Here is an 18,066-nt window from a genome sequence, read left to right as displayed (position 1 = left end):
TGACTCATCTTCTTCCTTTTAGACAATACTCTGTTTTGTGTCATCTTCTTATGCTTCTTCTCTTTTCTTCATCTTCTTCTCACTATAATTCCTTTCTTTGTTGCAGGATTTAATCAAGGTTCAATCTCAACAATAATGACTAATTCTTTTCTATAAAAAGAAATACATATGTAGTTGTTTGCAAAAATGAAAAGACTACCTAATAAATTAGGAAATAAAATCAATAATATTATAATACTTATTTGGATTCTTTGGTTGTTCACAAGATCATATATACTGTACACCTTGTCTCCTTGTGGCATACAACCATACAAGATTCTAACACCACAGTAAACTCCCTTGTTTCATTACCTTTGCTTCTTGATATTTCCAATGCATTCCACTAGCAAAAAATCCAGAATAGTAAAAATATATTCATCTTCAATGATGAAAGAGGAATATATATTCCACCAATCCACCATGAATCAATATAAACATATGAACAATTACCTTTTGTAGATAGGAAAAAAAAGGAAGAAGATTACATACCTCCTTGATTGGGTTTAGGTCTGCAGAAGATGTACTCGGTCACGATATTTCTAGCATGGCGAACCCTTGCTTGGAAGATTTTTATCAAGTGATCATAAGGATCAACAACTTCAAATGTTATGAGAAACATACACGCTTAACAGCAGTAAAAGTTGGCTTTCACAACCTTGACAAACTCAAATCTTGTTCTCTGTTTTTTTTTTTTTAAACAAAAGAGAATGAAATAAACACATTTATAAATAAGCACCATATCTTATTCGAAGAGACAAGGAATAGATTACGTTCTCACATTATCATAATGAGAAGTCAACGTTTTGGGAGAGAAGTCAACGTTTTCCTAAACGTGTGGTGTATTACAATATGTCATGAGGATCCTGAGCCCTAACTTCGGGAACTCCCTCTTATTTATTTTACCCGAAGTCCCTGTTATTTCTTGATCCTTTGTCTTTTGGCCTCGTACTTTTATATTTATTATATTACACTCACAAAAGTAAAACAATAAACACCAAACGATTGTCGTCGCATCACACGCATAAATAAGTGAATTTTCAATTCTGAAATATTTCTTTAAAAATAACAATGCATAAAAAGATATGTAAAGTTGATGTCTAAGCTTTATGAATCCTCTATATAATTTATAACTTTTTGTATTTTAGTTATTTTTAATTGTTTTTGGAGATTCAATGATTACTGATTTTTAATTGTCGGATTGATCAGCTAGAGGAATCGGAGAAGTTGAAAAGAGGGTTTAAATTAATGTGATATCAGTTTGAGATCTAAACAGAGGAGGTCTTGAACTATGAAGTGATACTCAAATAATAAATGTAGAGGGAAAGAAGAACTATTAAGTATTCACACGCAATGACCAATTCGTTTATCAAAACTCAAAAGAGTCAAGAAGACGTGCTAATGCTCAAGCCATGGAAATGTTATTACAAAATACTAGCTTTTGACTAAGTCTAAGGCATTAAAACAACTAAAGTTTTTAAACACATGTTTGACAACCCAATAATAATAATAACTCATCTTATTTGGTTTAGAAACTCTAAATCCTTGTTGGCCAAAAAAAAAAAGATTATCTTAATCCCAATTATCTAAAAAAATTAGGAAACTAAAATCAATTTACATTTTTTTTTAAAAAACAACAAAACAAAAAAAAAAAAAGAACTTTTTAAAAATGCCCTCTTTTCCCTCTAATCTTGGTGGATTTGGTCATGATTCGTTATCCACAAATCCCAAAAATAGCAAATGAATCATCATCTCTTTCTTGTTCATAATAACAAGATCTTTTATTTGGTCAAAAAGGTGTGTAAAAAAAGTTGTTTCTTTTTTTCATTTTCCTCTCTCCTTAGTTATATAAAACCCCTCACGAGTTTAATTCCAAAGGATCAAACAACACACGGATCATCTCATCTCAAGAAACCAAAAAAGCTTTCTCTTTCTCTACCCTTTTCCTTAAATTTCACTTTTGCGGCGTCCTTCTTATCCACTCACAAGAAAGCAACAGATCAATAAATCCCAGATTAAAAGAAACAAAAAAAAAAGACTCAAACTTTTTTCCTCTCTCTCTCTATCTTCTTCTCCTTGATTTGCTCAACAAGTTCTCTTAAATAGTGAAGAAAAGCTTCGATTTATAGGAAGTGGGTTCGTTTTGAAAGAAAAAAAATGGGTTCTTCTGTGGAGCAGAACATTTTGGTGACTGGTGGTGCTGGTTTCATTGGAACACACACTGTTGTTCAGCTTTTGAATCAGGGTTTTAAGGTTACCATCATTGATAATCTTGATAACTCTGTTGTTGAAGCTGTTCATAGGGTTAGAGAGCTTGTTGGTCCTGATCTCTCTACAAAGCTTGAATTCAATCTGGTCAGTACCCTAACAAAAAGCTTCGATTTTTTTTTTTTTTGGGTTGATTCACAAGAAAAGTTCAAGATTTTGCTCTGTTTTCCCATGGATTCTTAATTTAGTAATATATGGCTTGTGCGTTTGTTTGGAAGTTATATGAAGATTTTGGATGTTTTTGATTAATTAATTGCAGGGTGATCTTAGAAACAAAGGGGACATTGAGAAACTCTTTTCCAATCAGAGGTATTGTGAAAACTTCTGAAACTTAATTTCTGCAAATTTTATATTCAGGTGAATTGATTTAATATTCTACTTGTGATTCTTTGTGAGGGGAAAACAGATTTGATGCTGTGATTCACTTTGCTGGTCTTAAAGCTGTCGGAGAAAGTGTTGGAAACCCTCGTCGTTACTTTGATAATAACTTAGTTGGAACCATCAATTTGTATGAGACCATGGCAAAATACAATTGCAAAATGGTTAAGATCAGAATCCTTCACTTTTTGAATATGTGTTTCTTGTTCTAGTTTAGTTTACCAAATTTGTTCTGACTTTTTAGAGTTTTTATGCAGATGGTGTTTTCATCCTCTGCAACAGTTTATGGCCAACCTGAGATAGTCCCATGTGAGGAAGACTTTGAGTTACAAGCTATGAATCCTTATGGTCGTACTAAGGTACCTCATCTAGTTCTGTTTTGAGTCCATAATTTTGGAAGTTATATCATTTGTTACTGAGATCTTGATAAGAAAATGATCTGTTTGTGTAGCTGTTTCTTGAAGAAATAGCTAGAGACATTCACAATGCGGAACCAGAATGGAAGATCATTCTTCTGAGGTACTTTAATCCGGTTGGAGCTCACGAGAGCGGAAGAATTGGAGAAGATCCAAAAGGCATACCGAATAATCTCATGCCTTATATCCAACAAGTGGCAGTTGGACGTCTACCTGAACTCAATGTATATGGACATGACTATCCCACCAAGGATGGTAGCGCGGTACAATATCGATAACACCATTCTTTATTCACAAATTTGGTGTAGGTTTCTGATGATAGATTGATAAGCTAACATACACTACTTGCAGGTCAGAGACTACATTCATGTAATGGATTTAGCAGATGGCCATGTTGCTGCATTAAACAAGCTATTTTCAGACTCAAAGATTGGTAAACTCTATAAGACTGTTTGAAGGGTTTGGTTTGGTTTCATTTGGTGGACTCAGTCTAATATTTTGTATGTCATCTTAATCTTAGGCTGTACTGCTTATAATCTTGGGACTGGTCAAGGAACTTCTGTCTTAGAAATGGTTTCAGCTTTCGAAAAAGCTTCTGGCAAGGTAAAAGTTTCTCTTCTTTCCCTGTCTCTCATTTCCGTAATTGCAGTCTTGTGCGGATGAGACTGAAGATTTGCTCTCCGAAAATGCTATTAAACAAACATGTTTTTACTGCAGAAAATACCTATGAAGCTATGTCCAAGAAGAGCTGGAGATGCAACAGCTGTATATGCTTCAACTGCAAAAGCTGAGAAAGAACTTGGATGGAAGTAAGTCATCGGCTTTATACATTTACCGCTTTTAAATCATTTTAAGTTCGGATATGAACTTGAATATGTTACTTTCTGTGGAACCTTCATGCTCATAGATATGAATTGTGACATGAACTTCAAAAACCATAAGGGATTTTATCACTCTTTCTTTGTGAGTTGACAAGGGACTGATGAATCATTGTGATATATTTGTAACAGGGCAAAATATGGAGTGGATGAGATGTGCAGAGATCAATGGAACTGGGCAAATAAGAATCCATGGGGTTTCCAGAAGAAGCATTGATATTTTCTTTTTAAAACTTTTCCTTTTCTTTTCACCACTCTCTAATAAAGAAAAAATATATATATAGATGTTCCTTTATATTGCCTACATCTATATTCTCTTCTCTCTTCAAAAAAAGAAAAGGTTGTATCGAACGTATCATCCTCTTTCGGTTAATAAAAAAAAAAAAATATATCAATTGTAATATTTGAGTTATATATTCTGAATGCTCATGTCAACAACAAACGGGGAAGCACCTTTGTTTCTCTAATTCTAAAAATCAGATATGCAAGTTTCATGTTAAGATTTTTTGTTCAATGCAACAGCTTAATTGTACATTTGGACGAACTTCTCGGAATCATAAGGAGATCCGCCAAGATCTGAATTAGCTTTGCCTCATCTCTTCTTGGCTTAAGATGAACTTCCAAAAGTAAAAGACACGGCAATTTCTCCAACATGTGCTTTATTTGCACCGTCTCTTCTCTGTCTCCTTTAAACTCTGTTATCTTTATGACCTCAATATAGCAGGACGATAGGAATGAATACTCCTTCTTCAAGCATTCGCAAACAGATTCCTCATCATCCTTATAGTGCACACTTGCCTTGATGGTGAGAGCCTTTAGATTTGGAGATTTCTTTAGGAGAAGTTGCAAACAGTTCCAACAGATGATGTTTCCTTCAGCTGTGATTGATAAATGAAATAGGGTTTCAAACAAATTCTTCCACCTCTTTGAGAGAAGTGCCGTGAACGCCGCCTCTTTCGCCGAGAAGAAGGACCCGATGTGGCAAATAATCTCGTCTGGTAGGTTGCTGATCCTATCCATGCTTGCTTTCGTAAACCCTAGAGAGAGTACACTAGTCTGCAAAAAAAACTCTCTTCTAATCTTCAAAACCCTAGTCCCCTTCGCTAAGTAACCTCGGCCCTTCTTTGTAATGTAATCGAGAACCCATCATCATTTCCCCACCACGCCCTATTTATATATAGATTGATTTATTGTCCTAAATTTGATTTGGACTTTGGATTTGACCCCAAAACAAAAACCAAATAAAAATCAAAATTTGCTTTGGACCGGTTTTCAAGCACAACCGACCACTCGAACCAATTCAGAGCCTTTTTCAACTAAAACAGAGTTTCTTCTGAATTGGTTTGATTTGCAACATTAATAAACCAAACCGAATTAGATTAAGAACAATATCATGTACGATATTTGCAAAACAAGTAACTCTAGTTCTTATGTCAACTAACAGGAACCACCACGTCTGTACTGTAATTTCTTTTATCAGAAGATCTACAAACCAAGTTCATATGCTGAGGCGAGAGAATAAACTAGTTTTTGTTCAAACGATCGAACTTGAACTCGACTTTGCATTTGGACGAAGCTCTTGGAAGCATTAGGATATCCGACATGATGTGTAGCTTTTGTTCATCACTTGTTGCCTGGACATGAACTTCCAACAGCAACAGACACTGCAAATTCTCCAAGACATGCTTTATTTGCACCATTTCTCCGATCTCTCCTTTGAAGCGGGTTATCTTCAGGATCTCAATAGGGCAGGTCAAAAGGAAAGAATAGCCCTCCAAGCATTCGCAAACAGATTTTACATCCCGATGATATTGATCACAATAGTGCAAATCCTGAATAAAGTAAAGAGACTTTATGATATAGGGGTTTGACAATAGTATATGGTTTGCTCAATGAACTTTTTTTGGGGTCATACCTCAATGTTGAGAGTCTTCAGATTTGCTATTTGCTAAGCTGCATAAACATTTTTTAAAAAGAGAAGGAAACAAAAATTTAGTATGAGAAACACTTACCAGCGCGGTGTCAACAAAGTCTAAGCGCAGAATCTGAACATGTTTCAACCCCTGGAACAGATTCGTTAGCTTGGTATTAGACCTAGCAGTCATGAAAGTAAGATTGAGCTTGGCTTCAACAAGGGAGTCGAGATTAACAACTGGAAACGCATCTTGAAGAACATCGCAATATTCTAAGTAGGCAAGGCTGGGAGTATCAAAACTAATACTCTCATAATCAGCGCCTTGATAGTCTTCTGAGTATGCACGTCTAATAGTAAGCCTCTTAAGCGTCAAACTATACACAGTGCGAGACCAGTTCCAGAATTCACAGTTGAATCCATCTATGACTAACTCCTCAAGCACAGGGCAAGCAGAAAGAAGCCTTTGGAAGGCACATCCATCAAGACCATCAAACCGAACTGATTCAAGAAGGAGAGTCTTGAGAGCAGGAAGCAAAGCATTCTTAGGGAGAGAGTCAATAACAAAACCAGACCCTAGTTTCAGTTTCACAACGCTCTTGCAAGTGAAGATCTCAGAAGGCAGTGAGTAATCTCCTTGGACGTTGATGTCCAGTTCAAGATCCAAGACACCACACTTGAGAACATCGCGCAAACAATCGTTGACCATACTATACTGAGCAAAATCCAAAGACTGCAGCTTTAGAGAGAATCTCCTCAAACGGTGAATGGCACGTCGAGCCAATGACAATTCATCAGCGCAATCTTTGAGACTTGCAGTAGTACTAACGGCAGACGAGGAGGAGGAACCACCACCAAAAACAGCACTCGGTATGACGGTAAGCAGTTTCGCCCATTTCTTGGAGGTATACTTCAAGCACGCAGCCTCTTTTGCCGAGAGGAGGGAGATTACATGACGACAAAGATCATCTGGTAAATTACTGATCCTATCCATACTTTTTCGCCAACCCTTTTCACAACCAAGAAAACCTCAATCTCTAATGGAACCCTTCAGCGACTCCAAGCAGAAACACAGAAATACTCGCAATGCAGAAACAAGAACACCGAAGCGTATCCGAGAGAACCCTGAAGCAGAACTGAATCTTTAAAGAGAACTTGACGAAGAACTAAAACATACCAAAAAGGTTCCAATTTTTCTATCAAATTTGCTCTGTAATTATTTTATACTATATGCTGGGATACGATAGTTTGTGAACCAATCAACCTGCGCCAGCTGTAATCATTCCCTCCCAATCCAAATTCCGGTTTACTTTTCTAATTATTTGGTATAAGATAAAAACAGCTTTTTATAACAAGCAACAACAGTAGATGCATATAACAAGCAATGTTAAAACTACAAATTTGATCAAATGTCGAACCCTTTTTTTTCCTTGGGTTCCCTCAGCTGCTAATGATACAGATATTCGCATATTTGCAAGTTTTTGTCATCTTCTTCTGTTCTAGACTTCCTCGTCTGCGCCTTCGTAGTTGCCACTCTTGAGGATGTTGTATTTGCAAAGAGGACAAGTAGCATTGATGTAAAGCCATTTGTCCACGCAACCACAATGAAAATGGTGGCCACATGGAAGTTCTCTTAGCTCTGTCTCGTCTTCATAAGCTGACAGACATATGCAGCATTCCTGTAGATTCACAAAAATCCCGGTTTTGTTCGTCAAAATCCAAATAGAGTGTCGCCATAACATGACATAACACAATATACAGAGGTTCACAGGTTACTAATAGAAAGAAGAGTGATGTTACTTACTGCATCCTCATGAGGAAGAGTGTGTTCAACGGGTGAATCTGTACCACATTCAGTCATCACTCCTCCTGAATCTCCTTGTGCTTGTTCCTCATCAACAGCGTGTTTCACAGAATCACCAACCTTTCGGAATTTGAATTTAGTAAGTTGGTCAATGTCTTCTTTCGAAGCTCCTTCCTGCATTTTTCAACAGATTCTCAGTGGAACAAATCCAACTTTCTGGGAGGTAAAAAAGGCAAAGGAAACAGGTTATGAGATTAGTTACCTGTTCTGCTACAGCGTATAGAACTGCAATGATGCAAGGCAAGCAGCAGCAAACAGCAATGCCAATAACACAAGCCAATGCAACGCAGAATACCACAAAGAACACATCGAAACCTAGGAAGACTATACACAACCTATACAAAACAAACAAAGCCATTGAAAAAAAAAGAACTTGAGCACTTAAAACACTCAAGAGAATCTAAGAGAGATGAGAGAAGTTAACAACAAACCAATAAAGCTGAGGGGATCCTTGTGCTAACTCTTGGCCACCAGAAGATACCCAATAGAATCCAATAACCCACCATACAAATGAGATCATCGTATTTGCAGATTCTAGATGCTTAGCAAAACTGGTTACATAACAAAAACACAGCTTTAGCCAAAATTCACATCACATACAAGACAAAAGATAACACAATCACTAAAAGCTTTAAACCAACAAAACCTGTTGTTTTCGTTCTCTAATTGTCCTAGCTCCAAGTAACGATCTTCAGAGTTTCTATTCAAACCCAAAACTTCTTCTTCCTCCATAGAAGAAGAAGAAGAAGAAGAAGAAGAAGAACGAGATCTCGGAATCCTATCTCTTCTCCTCCTCCTATTCCTCCTACGATACTCAACACAAACACAAACCATATGCATCATACATTGCAACCCATACCCTATAATCCAAACCCTAAGAGGCATATTAGGCTTCTCATCGCTGCTAAGTACCAAAACAGCAGAAGCAACAGCAACAAAAGCAAGATTCCAAACGAAATCCAAAACCACTACAGGCTTAGAATAAGCCCAATCGCTTTGTCTCTCTTCAAGCTGCTCAGCCGCTGCTTCACGAACAAGCATCGATGGTTCTCTCATCATCATCCTCCCGCTACTTGCATGTCTTAGTAACCTCGCCGCTTCTCTTAACCCTTGTCTCCTCACCGATCTTCTTCCTCCTCCACCGTCGGTTAAAATCAAAGGCGTTGCTTCCGTCGTCGTCTCTGTTGACATAGCTTCTTTCTCTTTTACAAAAGTCTCTTCCTTTCTTGTAAAATTTCAAAAATTGATCTCGAATTGATGAAATTGAAGAAGCTTTACGCCATTAAAAAGGGGAAAATTTCAATCTATTTGTTAGGGTTTCGATTGGAACACAGAGAGAGAAAGAGGATGAGTCGGACAAATCGGAAAACGTGATGTTTGAAAATTGAAAAATACGAAAAAATCAATTTTTAATATTCAATGTTTCCTCTAATGACAACCGGAGAAATAAGCGGGACTTTTATGTAATATGTAGTATTTTTAGTGGTTTTTTTGGTAAAGGTACACTTACCTTGGTCCAATTTGAGGGTGGACAAAAAACGGGAACCAAACCAACCCAACCGAATTTAACCGAAACTCATAATCGAATCAGCTGAAATTTCTTTAAAAATTTTAAATTTTACGGAATATAAATACGTTTAGATATACTAAAAACGTACAAATCTAATGAACTATTTTTGTTTGCATTATATTTATTAATCCAAAACCAAATCAGACTCAAACTAAACCAAACGAGACTAAAAATATTTAAACCGAATCAAAATGCAGATTTGATATCAAAACAACCGAACTGAATTATCAAACAACCTCCATCCACCCATAAAGACAAAAATTCGTGGCAGATATGTAATACGTATCAAGTATTTATTTGATGGCGGAGGCTATATAATGAAATTAACATATTTTGGGGCAAAATTCGTATTCTTATATTTTTACAGGCCCTTGAATGCAAATATAATCGTAGAAGACTAACAAAAACCCTTAATTGGAGTGTGTCACTGCAGCAATTTTCCCTCCAAATCAGGAAAATCGCACCGGATCGGAGATTCCGGCTGTGTAAAATGGCGGCGTCGTCTTCAACCTCTTCCGGCGTGGAAAGCGAGAAACCATGGGTAGAGAAATACAGGCCGAGCAAAGTAGTCGATATCGTTGGTAATGAAGACGCCGTCTCTAGACTTCAAGTCATCGCTCGCGACGGGAACATGCCTAATCTCATCCTTGCCGTGAGATTTTTACTCTTCTCTTCTCTTAGTAGTTCCTTTGAATCTTTCTATTGTGGCACTCTGTGATTTTAGGGCATTGGGTTTTGTCTCTTAGGTGTTAGATTTGAGGATTAAAAGCTTGTCAAATTCTAGGGTTTTGGTTAATGTAATTGTATTGATGGGTTTGATCTCTTGGTGGATGTTCACTGGACTATCACCAATTTCTAGGTTCTGATGCATGATTTTGTTGTTATATCCTCTCAGGGTCCACCTGGAACAGGTAAAACCACAAGCATTTTGGCTCTTGCTCACGAGCTTCTTGGTAAGAACTATAAGGAGGCTGTTCTGGAGTTGAATGCATCTGATGATAGGTATGTACATGTTCTCATATAAGATGTTGTTGTTCCATCTTCATTCGTTGTTTGGTTTAAACATCTTATGTGTGGGTATTGTGTTCTGTTATGGCTGTTGTAGGGGTATTGATGTTGTAAGGAACAAAATTAAGATGTTTGCGCAGAAGAAAGTAACACTTCCTCCAGGGCGTCATAAGGTTGTCATTCTTGATGAAGCTGACAGGTTAGTTCTTCTAAGTTTGTGGCTTTTTCACTTCAGTCTTTTTTTTTTGCTTAAGATTAGTTTTTCTGATTCAGTGCTTCTTCTTTCTGTTTTTGGTCTGTAAAATTAGTATGACATCTGGAGCACAACAAGCATTGAGGAGAACGATTGAAATCTATTCGAACTCTACGCGGTTTGCACTTGCTTGCAACACATCAGCCAAGATTATTGAGCCCATTCAGAGTAGATGTGCCTTAGTTCGGTTCTCTAGATTATCTGATCAGCAGATATTAGGCCGTCTCATGATTGTGGTTCAAGCAGAGAATGTATCTATGTGCCTCTTTTCTACCACTCTACATGTTTATTTACTGCAGTTTTGTAACATGTTCTAATTACCTGTGCTTTTCATTCTCCCTAGGTTCCTTATGTACCTGAAGGCCTGGAGGCGATTATTTTTACAGCTGATGGTGACATGAGGCAAGCTCTGAACAACTTGCAAGCCACTAATAGCGGGTTTCGTCTCGTCAACCAAGAAAACGTCTTCAAGGTTCGATTCAAAACCTTAGTTAACCTAGCTGATGAAACCACACATTGCTTTCATATCATCATATCAATGATCTCTCCACTTATTTCCTCTCAGGTCTGTGACCAGCCTCACCCACTTCATGTCAAGAACATTGTTCGTAATGTGTTGGAAAGTAAGTTTGATGATGCTTGTCACGGCTTAAAGCAGCTCTACGATCTGGGATACTCTCCAACCGACATTATCACAACGCTTTTCCGTATAATAAAGAATTACGAGATGGCTGAGTATCTGAAACTTGAGTTCATGAAGGTATACATCTGATTCTCTCCTTAACATCTCAAAACATCTCAACTCTGCATTTTTCGTCTAACACCAATGATCATCTTTCAGGAAACTGGATTTGCGCATATGAGAATCTGCGATGGAGTTGGATCATATCTTCAACTATGTGGTCTTCTGGCTAAACTAGCCATTGTTCGTGAAACAGCGAAAGCACCTTAAGCTAGGTAACTTCCACTCATCTCTAGTGATGAAGCAGTGGCCAGTTTATGTTTAATCCTATTTGGTCAGCTCTCTGTTGTTTGATAATTCAGATTGATGTTTGAATTGCTTGTGAATGTTTCTGGATATTATATCTTTGAGTCTTAATCCTAACCATTTTGGTAGTATATTCATCACATTGACGGGATATTAACCTTGGTTGTTCTTGGTAAGATTTTGAATCTATTTGTGTAATTCGATAACATAATATGAAGAGGCAAGACAAATGATAACACAACGAAGAAAACCCGAATCAGAGGCTAGAGTCTTGAACTGGGAAAGAGGCCTCTCCTTACCACCTGAGCTGTCAACATCAAAATTAATATATGAAACTTTAGAGTTACTTTTCCTCTTCTAGGCATTTTCTAATATGCATATCAACACTCCATTCTGCGACAGTGTGAATTGAATTTATATACTCTGATGGATTTCATTTATGCAACTATTCTTGGTTTTGGTTTGAGGATACTTTAGAAACACATAAACATTCGATGCACATGTAGATACGAAAGCGAAATCCATATTTAATACAATGGATAAATATGAATAGTCGGTTTGGTATGAGTTAATGAATGTTCGACAACAAAAAAAAACAAAAAAAATGAATGTTTAACAAACAACCACGTTAGAATGACATAGTAGTGGTCCATGCTGTATTATTTCTATGTTTTCTAATTTTTGATTGCTTGTGAATATTTTTGAACATTATCTTTGAATCTTAATCGTAAACCATTTTGGTATTTTGATATCACAAATAATTATTAGCAATGTAGCTTCACTGAATCTGTAATCATTAAAGATTCCTTTATTTTTCTGGCAATTGTATACACCAATCATGTGCTCTTCTTGTGTTCACTAAGTGAACTTCACTGAATAGAAAAATCGAGATGGTCGATAGACCACCAAACAATTCGCCCTTTATATTTTTTTGTGCAACTTGCACTTGCAGTGCCTACCTATTTATATGCCATTTAAATTGCGATTTTTATTTTATTATAAATTTGGAGAGAAGGAACAGCTTAATACACAACTATATTACACAAGGGAAAAATAAACCATTACAAACAAGCTATATATATAGTTTTATATAGTCTCTATGTTGACGAGATTAATCTTAGATTTCGTTGGTAAAATTTGGAACCTATTTGTGTAATTCAATAACACTATATGAATAGGCACGACATATGATTTCACACCGAATAAAACCCGAACCAAAGGCTAGAGTCTCGATCTGGGGAAATGACCTCTCCTTACCACCTGACAATTGTGTTAACATAATCATGTCCATACCAAGTACAATGTTAGAATAAGTGTCGTTGGTCTTTGGTTCCACCGGCGTAAGCATATCAACTAGTATCACTTTTCCTTTTTCCGAAAGACTTGTCCAACAGTTTCTTAGAATCTTTAGGCAATCTTCGTCGTTCCAATCATGTAGTATCCACTGTCATTAATTTATGTAGTTAATATATGGTTGACGACCATGGAATCCAATATATCTTTGGCTTGTCCATAACAGAAGTGATTGAAGCAAATTTCAAAAATAAAATAAAAGAAGTATTGTATTATGAACTTAATTAATTACTTTCATGATGATGGCATCTCCTTTTGGAATTTCTTTAAACATATCTCCTGAAACATGCTCCACTCCTATATATAATTAACCAATCTAATTACGTAAATATGAGAAAGATAAATATAATTAATATTTATATTTTTAAAATAATGATTAATAAAAATTAGCAATTTCAATTACAATATGTTGACTTTATCAGTTAGTCAGTTAGTATAGTCAATATATAGTGTACCTGGATAAAGAGGAGCTTCAGTTAAAACTTTGGCTACGTCGAAATTGATGCCCTTAATATGAGGATACTTGGAAGTCACTAAACCTGTGACGTGTCCAAATCCTCCTCCAACATCCACTAAAGTGTTTACATCTTCGAATCCCTTGTACACTTCTAGAACTCTATTCATGGTCATGGTCGAAGATTCTGACATTCCCCGGTTAAACATCTCACCGAATCGTTGGTTTGAACCAATGTATTCAAAGAGTCGCATGCCATGAGCAGAGGTAAATGCATCTTTTCCTACTAATATCATATCTTTGAGATGTGTCCTGTGAATTTTTTTGTAAATTGGTTTTATTAAAACGGGGTAAATATATATAGTGAAGGGTAATGCAATTCATATAAATAACTAGTTATTTGGCTTGTTTGTGAATAATAAAGTAGAACGTACCAAGTCTTGAAATAGACTTCGCTATTGGCTACCATGACGAGAGATGCAAGAGAACCGGAGCCGCCGCCACGGTTGGAGAAAAACATGCAAACCGGTTCAGCAGCATAAACTCTCTCGGTTTTTCCGGTTTGACCGTTTTTACCTGTTTCCACCATACGGCACTTTAGGATTGAGTGACTAACAAGTAAAGCCAGCACCCGGTCCAACAAAACCGGTGCTTGCGGGTTGGTGGGTTTGGTAGGAAGACGTAGCGCAATCTCGGTCGACGAGAGCCACACGCCTTCATCTACAGCAGCAATCGTGTCGATGACGCCAAGCTCCAAGGCCGTTTTGAAAACCATAGGGAAGCCCATAGTATACAGGATCTTCTCCGCTTGCAAGCTCACTGTTTCTTTGTCAAGTTGTTGCTCTTCTTTGATTAGACTCGATTTAAGGGAAGTGGTTAAGGGATCTTGAAGATGGTTTGCCATTGTTGTTGTTTGTTGAAAAAATGAGAAAGATAGGTAGCAAAAATATTGAGATGGTAAGAGAAAGCTGAGCGTTGTCGTTCACACTTGCTGCCATTTTATAGCGAGAAGCCTCGAAGCTGTGTCCACAAAATTATGCCGAGATATTTATTTGCATTGCGGATTAACAAAAGCATGCATAACCTAAATTTGTCTAAGAAAACTAAACTAATTATGTCTAAATTTTGTCGTCGACTAATTATTGCCAGTCTTTTTTGAGATGATTAATGATAATACTTGGGAAGTGAAGATTTCACTAACATATACTCCCTAACATATACTATATGATGACGTCAAAAAGACGTGCTAACATAATAAATTATCACTTTTAACATTTCTACTGTTTCTTATTACTAAGAAATTTAATATCGCTTTTTTTGACAATATTTAATATCGCTTTTATCGATCACCAATTGGAATCATATATTTTTGAATATAGTTATCACAAACAAGAATATTCCAAAAAGAAAATAAGTTTAGAAGATTAAAACTATAGGATTTTATTTTTTTTGGTCAAACATTTATTTAGATCTTTAAAGATGAAAGTTGACTTACAAATTTAAAATCAAACAAAATAATACCGTATATATTACGTTTACGTCTTGCATGCCATTCGATCTAATATTAATGTGGACCTTACCAATATGTATTTCTTGGATACAATTAAACTGAAGTGTTTTGTTTTCTTTACATCGAGTTGCAGTCCCTCTCTCTCAACGAGTTTAATTTAAACAAAGTCGTTTCTAAATAAAATTCGATAAATGAATGCGAGGTACAACTTGTTCAGGACATTAAACACTAGATTGTCCGGCTCTAACTAGTAGTAACTACCATACACTTTTGCAAGACCAAGACCCATTAGAAACGACTTTGTTAATCATCACCATTTATGAAAGGTTTGTGATCTCAGCGCATGACATCATATATCGATCTGATAACAATATTGGAATATAAACCTTCTTAGAAAGTTTACTGTTTTGGTGGATGTATATATCCCTTTAGTCCTGGTTCCTGTGTATAAAAATGAGTTGATATACTAGAATTCCTAGATTGAAAGTTGATGACATGAACCTCCAAAATTTCAAATGAATTTACCTTTGATAATCTGGTTAAATAACATGCTTTGAATATTGAAACATACTTGTGATATGGTTAGCTGTTGGATAATTCCAAAGCTTGAAGAGCAAGCTATTTCAAGAATAACAAGATTCTAGAAATAAAGAAATAGAAGTAGGAATACAAATAAGGAGTTGTCCAAATAAGTTTGTGTAATCCTAATTAATAGAATAAGGAGTAACTTAGTTCTAGAAATACAAGGATCTATGGAGAGTTGTTCCATAAGACTTAGAGAGAATTTAGTTTTTGAGAAGGTTTTCTAAATGTAATAAGAAAATGTATTTTTATATATTCAAGTTCTTGATCTTAGATTAGCTTTAGCAGCAGGCAACAACACATACACATTCAATGCACGTGTAACGAAAGCGAAATCCATATTTAATACAATGGACCAATATGAATAGTCAGTTTGGTATGAGTTAATGAATGTTCAAAAAAATATATATATATATGAATGTTCACAAACAGCCACTTTAGAATGACATAGTAGTGGTCGGTGGTCCATGCTGTATTATTTCTATGTTTTCTAGATTTTGATTGCTTGTGAATGATTTTGATCACGTTATTTGCTTGTAGTGGCCCACTTTGATATTTTGATATCACAAATAATTATAAGCAATAATGTAGCTTTTATTGAAATTGTTATCAGTAAAGATTCCTTTTCTGGCAATTATAGACGCCAACCTATTTGTGTAGTTCGATAAGACTATACGAATAGGCATGACATATGATTTCGCAACGAATAAAACCCGAATCAAAGGCTAGAGTCTCGATCTGGGGAAGTGACCTCTCCTTACCACCTGAGCATAGTGTTAACATAACCATGTCCACAGCAAACACAACATTAGAAGAGTCGTTGATCTTTGGTTCCACCGGTGTAATCATGTCGACTAGTATCACTTTTCCTTTTTCCGAGAGACTTGCCCAACAACTTTTTAGAATCTTTACACAATCTTCGTCGTTCCAATCGTGTAGTATCCACTGTCATTAACTTATGTAGTTAATATACATGGTTCCAAACGTGTAGTATATATATTGATATTATATATGAGCAATACATAGAACTTACTTTCATGAAGATAGCATCTCCTTTTGGAATTTCTTTAAACATATCTCCTGAAACATGCTCCACTCCTATATTTATATAACCCATTTTATAAGTAAATTAGGGAAAGATAATAAATATAAAAAAATTAGCAATTTCAAGTACAACTTGTTGATTTTATCAGTTAATATAGTTTTGTACCTGGATAAAGAGGAGCATGGGCTATAACCTTGGCTATGTCAAAATTGATGCCTTTGATATGAGGATACTTGGAAGTCACTAAACCTATACCGGTTCCGACTCCTCCTCCCACATCCACTAAAGTATTTACATCTTCGAATCCCTTGTACACTTCTAGAACTCTATTCATTATCATGATAGAAGCGTCTGACATTGCCCGGTTAAAAATCTCACCGAATCTTTCGTTTGAATCAATGTATTCAAAAACTTTCATGCCGTGGGCGGAGGTAAATGCATCCGTTCCTTCTAATATCATATCTTTGAGATGTTCCCTACGACGTACAAATGAATATATAATCAATTAATATTTTTAAACTTATTTTATATAGACTAAGATTTATTAAAACGGGATAATGAAGGTTAATGTAATTCATAATCAACTAGTTGTTTGTGAATAATGAAGTAGTACGTACCAAGTCTTGAAATAGACTTCGCTATTAGCTACCATGAAGAGAGATGCAAGAGAACCCGAGCCGCCGCCACGGTTCAAGAAAAACATGCAAACCGGTTCAGCAGCATAAACTCTCTCGTGTTTTCCGGTTTGACCGTTTTTACCAGTTTCAACCATACGGCACTTTAGGATTGAGTGACTAACAAGTAAAGCCAGCATCCTGTCCAACAAAACCGGTGCCTCCGGGTTGGTAGGTTTGGTAGGGAGACGAAGCGCAATCTCAGAAGACGAGAGCCACATGCCTTCATCTACAGCAGAGATCGTGTCGAAGACGCCAAGCTCCAAGGCTGTTTTGAAAGCCATGGGGAAGGCCATAGTGTACAAGATCTTATCCGCTTGCAAGCTCACTTTTTCTTTGTCAAATTGCTGATCTTCTTTGATTATAGCCAATTCAGAAGAAGTGGTTAAGGGGTCTTGAAGATGGTTTGCCATTGTTGTTGTTTGTTGAAAATTTGAGGAAGATAGATTATAACAAAGATATGGAGATGGTAAGAAGATAAAGCTGAACGTTGTCGATCACACTTGCTGCCATTTTAATTTATAGGGAGAAGCTGGGAAGCTGTGTTCACAAGATTATGCCTAAATTTAGAAACACAAAACATTCAATGTACGTGTAACGAAAGCGAAATCAATATTTAATACAATGGACAAATATGAATAGTCAGTTTGGTATGGGTTAATGAATGTTCAAATAAAAAAAATAAAAAAAATGAATGTTCAACAAACAACCACGTTAGAATGTCATATATTATATAGTAGTGGTTCATGCTGTATTATTTCTATGTTTTTTTTAGTTTTTGATTGCTTGTGATTGTTTCTGAACATTATATTTGAATCTTAATCGTAACCGTTCGCCATTTATTTATTTTCTTGTGTAACTTGCAGTGCCTATTTAT

General features: G+C 36.1%; 6 protein-coding genes across 6 annotated transcripts; 2 read left to right on the top strand and 4 right to left on the bottom strand.

Annotated features, from left to right (window-relative positions):
* On the top strand, positions 1,914 to 4,392 carry LOC104714670 (bifunctional UDP-glucose 4-epimerase and UDP-xylose 4-epimerase 3). The gene is made up of 9 exons (XM_010432102.2): positions 1,914 to 2,391; positions 2,564 to 2,613; positions 2,711 to 2,846; positions 2,940 to 3,041; positions 3,134 to 3,361; positions 3,450 to 3,531; positions 3,619 to 3,701; positions 3,816 to 3,907; positions 4,109 to 4,392. Exons 1-9 carry the CDS (start codon positions 2,194 to 2,196, stop codon positions 4,191 to 4,193), a joined length of 1,056 nt encoding a protein of 351 aa, XP_010430404.1. The 5' UTR covers positions 1,914 to 2,193; the 3' UTR covers positions 4,194 to 4,392.
* LOC104716060 (F-box protein At3g62430-like) lies at positions 4,487 to 6,882 on the bottom strand. The gene is made up of 2 exons (XM_010433406.1): positions 5,989 to 6,882; positions 4,487 to 5,032 (listed from the first exon to the last, which is right to left on the bottom strand). Exons 1-2 carry the CDS (start codon positions 6,880 to 6,882, stop codon positions 4,487 to 4,489), a joined length of 1,440 nt encoding a protein of 479 aa, XP_010431708.1.
* Positions 7,217 to 9,150, bottom strand: LOC104714669 (E3 ubiquitin-protein ligase At1g63170). The gene is made up of 5 exons (XM_010432101.2): positions 8,399 to 9,150; positions 8,184 to 8,303; positions 7,955 to 8,087; positions 7,693 to 7,866; positions 7,217 to 7,567 (listed from the first exon to the last, which is right to left on the bottom strand). Exons 1-5 carry the CDS (start codon positions 8,941 to 8,943, stop codon positions 7,388 to 7,390), a joined length of 1,152 nt encoding a protein of 383 aa, XP_010430403.1. The 5' UTR covers positions 8,944 to 9,150; the 3' UTR covers positions 7,217 to 7,387.
* Positions 9,739 to 11,711, top strand: LOC104714668 (replication factor C subunit 2). The gene is made up of 7 exons (XM_010432100.2): positions 9,739 to 9,974; positions 10,218 to 10,324; positions 10,428 to 10,529; positions 10,639 to 10,834; positions 10,927 to 11,055; positions 11,149 to 11,343; positions 11,425 to 11,711. The coding sequence occupies exons 1-7, from the start codon at positions 9,813 to 9,815 to the stop codon at positions 11,533 to 11,535; spliced, it is 1,002 nt and encodes a 333-aa protein (XP_010430402.1). The 5' UTR covers positions 9,739 to 9,812; the 3' UTR covers positions 11,536 to 11,711.
* On the bottom strand, positions 12,545 to 14,365 carry LOC104714667 (indole glucosinolate O-methyltransferase 4). The gene is made up of 4 exons (XM_010432099.2): positions 13,813 to 14,365; positions 13,380 to 13,690; positions 13,157 to 13,221; positions 12,545 to 13,015 (listed from the first exon to the last, which is right to left on the bottom strand). Exons 1-4 carry the CDS (start codon positions 14,280 to 14,282, stop codon positions 12,716 to 12,718), a joined length of 1,146 nt encoding a protein of 381 aa, XP_010430401.1. The 5' UTR covers positions 14,283 to 14,365; the 3' UTR covers positions 12,545 to 12,715.
* On the bottom strand, positions 16,043 to 17,769 carry LOC104714666 (indole glucosinolate O-methyltransferase 4-like). Its single transcript, XM_010432097.2, has 4 exons — positions 17,133 to 17,769; positions 16,681 to 16,991; positions 16,504 to 16,568; positions 16,043 to 16,415 (listed from the first exon to the last, which is right to left on the bottom strand). The coding sequence occupies exons 1-4, from the start codon at positions 17,600 to 17,602 to the stop codon at positions 16,119 to 16,121; spliced, it is 1,143 nt and encodes a 380-aa protein (XP_010430399.1). The 5' UTR covers positions 17,603 to 17,769; the 3' UTR covers positions 16,043 to 16,118.

Source organism: Camelina sativa, chromosome 9, assembly GCF_000633955.1.
Source record: "Camelina sativa cultivar DH55 chromosome 9, Cs, whole genome shotgun sequence".
Classification (NCBI taxonomy): Eukaryota; Viridiplantae; Streptophyta; class Magnoliopsida; order Brassicales; family Brassicaceae; genus Camelina; species Camelina sativa.
The sequence above is the reverse complement of the archived record's forward strand: the minus strand, read 5'-3'. Positions and strand labels throughout refer to the sequence as shown.

Excerpts from the sequence above, each read along its gene's own strand:
- LOC104714668 (XM_010432100.2), top strand. The coding sequence starts at position 9,813 with ATGGCGGCGTCGTCTTCAACCTCTTCCGGCGTGGAAAGCGAGAAACCA. Across the intron at positions 9,975-10,217 it reads TGCCTAATCTCATCCTTGCC|GGTCCACCTGGAACAGGTAA; the intron begins GTGAGATTTTTA and ends ATATCCTCTCAG. Across the intron at positions 10,325-10,427 it reads TTGAATGCATCTGATGATAG|GGGTATTGATGTTGTAAGGA; the intron begins GTATGTACATGT and ends TGGCTGTTGTAG.
- LOC104716060 (XM_010433406.1), bottom strand. The coding sequence starts at position 6,882 with ATGGATAGGATCAGTAATTTACCAGATGATCTTTGTCGTCATGTAATC. Across the intron at positions 5,033-5,988 it reads ACTTTGTTGACACCGCGCTG|ACTAGTGTACTCTCTCTAGG; the intron begins GTAAGTGTTTCT and ends TTTTTTTTGCAG.
- LOC104714667 (XM_010432099.2), bottom strand. The coding sequence starts at position 14,282 with ATGGCAAACCATCTTCAAGATCCCTTAACCACTTCCCTTAAATCGAGT. Across the intron at positions 13,691-13,812 it reads GAAGTCTATTTCAAGACTTG|GACACATCTCAAAGATATGA; the intron begins GTACGTTCTACT and ends AAAAATTCACAG. Across the intron at positions 13,222-13,379 it reads TGAAGCTCCTCTTTATCCAG|GAGTGGAGCATGTTTCAGGA; the intron begins GTACACTATATA and ends AATTATATATAG.
- LOC104714666 (XM_010432097.2), bottom strand. The coding sequence starts at position 17,602 with ATGGCAAACCATCTTCAAGACCCCTTAACCACTTCTTCTGAATTGGCT. Across the intron at positions 16,992-17,132 it reads GAAGTCTATTTCAAGACTTG|GGAACATCTCAAAGATATGA; the intron begins GTACGTACTACT and ends TGTACGTCGTAG. Across the intron at positions 16,569-16,680 it reads CCATGCTCCTCTTTATCCAG|GAGTGGAGCATGTTTCAGGA; the intron begins GTACAAAACTAT and ends ATATAAATATAG.
- LOC104714669 (XM_010432101.2), bottom strand. The coding sequence starts at position 8,943 with ATGTCAACAGAGACGACGACGGAAGCAACGCCTTTGATTTTAACCGAC. Across the intron at positions 8,088-8,183 it reads GGATCCCCTCAGCTTTATTG|GTTGTGTATAGTCTTCCTAG; the intron begins GTTTGTTGTTAA and ends TGTTTTGTATAG. Across the intron at positions 7,568-7,692 it reads CTCTTCCTCATGAGGATGCA|GAATGCTGCATATGTCTGTC; the intron begins GTAAGTAACATC and ends GTGAATCTACAG.
- LOC104714670 (XM_010432102.2), top strand. The coding sequence starts at position 2,194 with ATGGGTTCTTCTGTGGAGCAGAACATTTTGGTGACTGGTGGTGCTGGT. Across the intron at positions 3,532-3,618 it reads ATTTTCAGACTCAAAGATTG|GCTGTACTGCTTATAATCTT; the intron begins GTAAACTCTATA and ends TCTTAATCTTAG. Across the intron at positions 3,702-3,815 it reads TCGAAAAAGCTTCTGGCAAG|AAAATACCTATGAAGCTATG; the intron begins GTAAAAGTTTCT and ends TTTTTACTGCAG.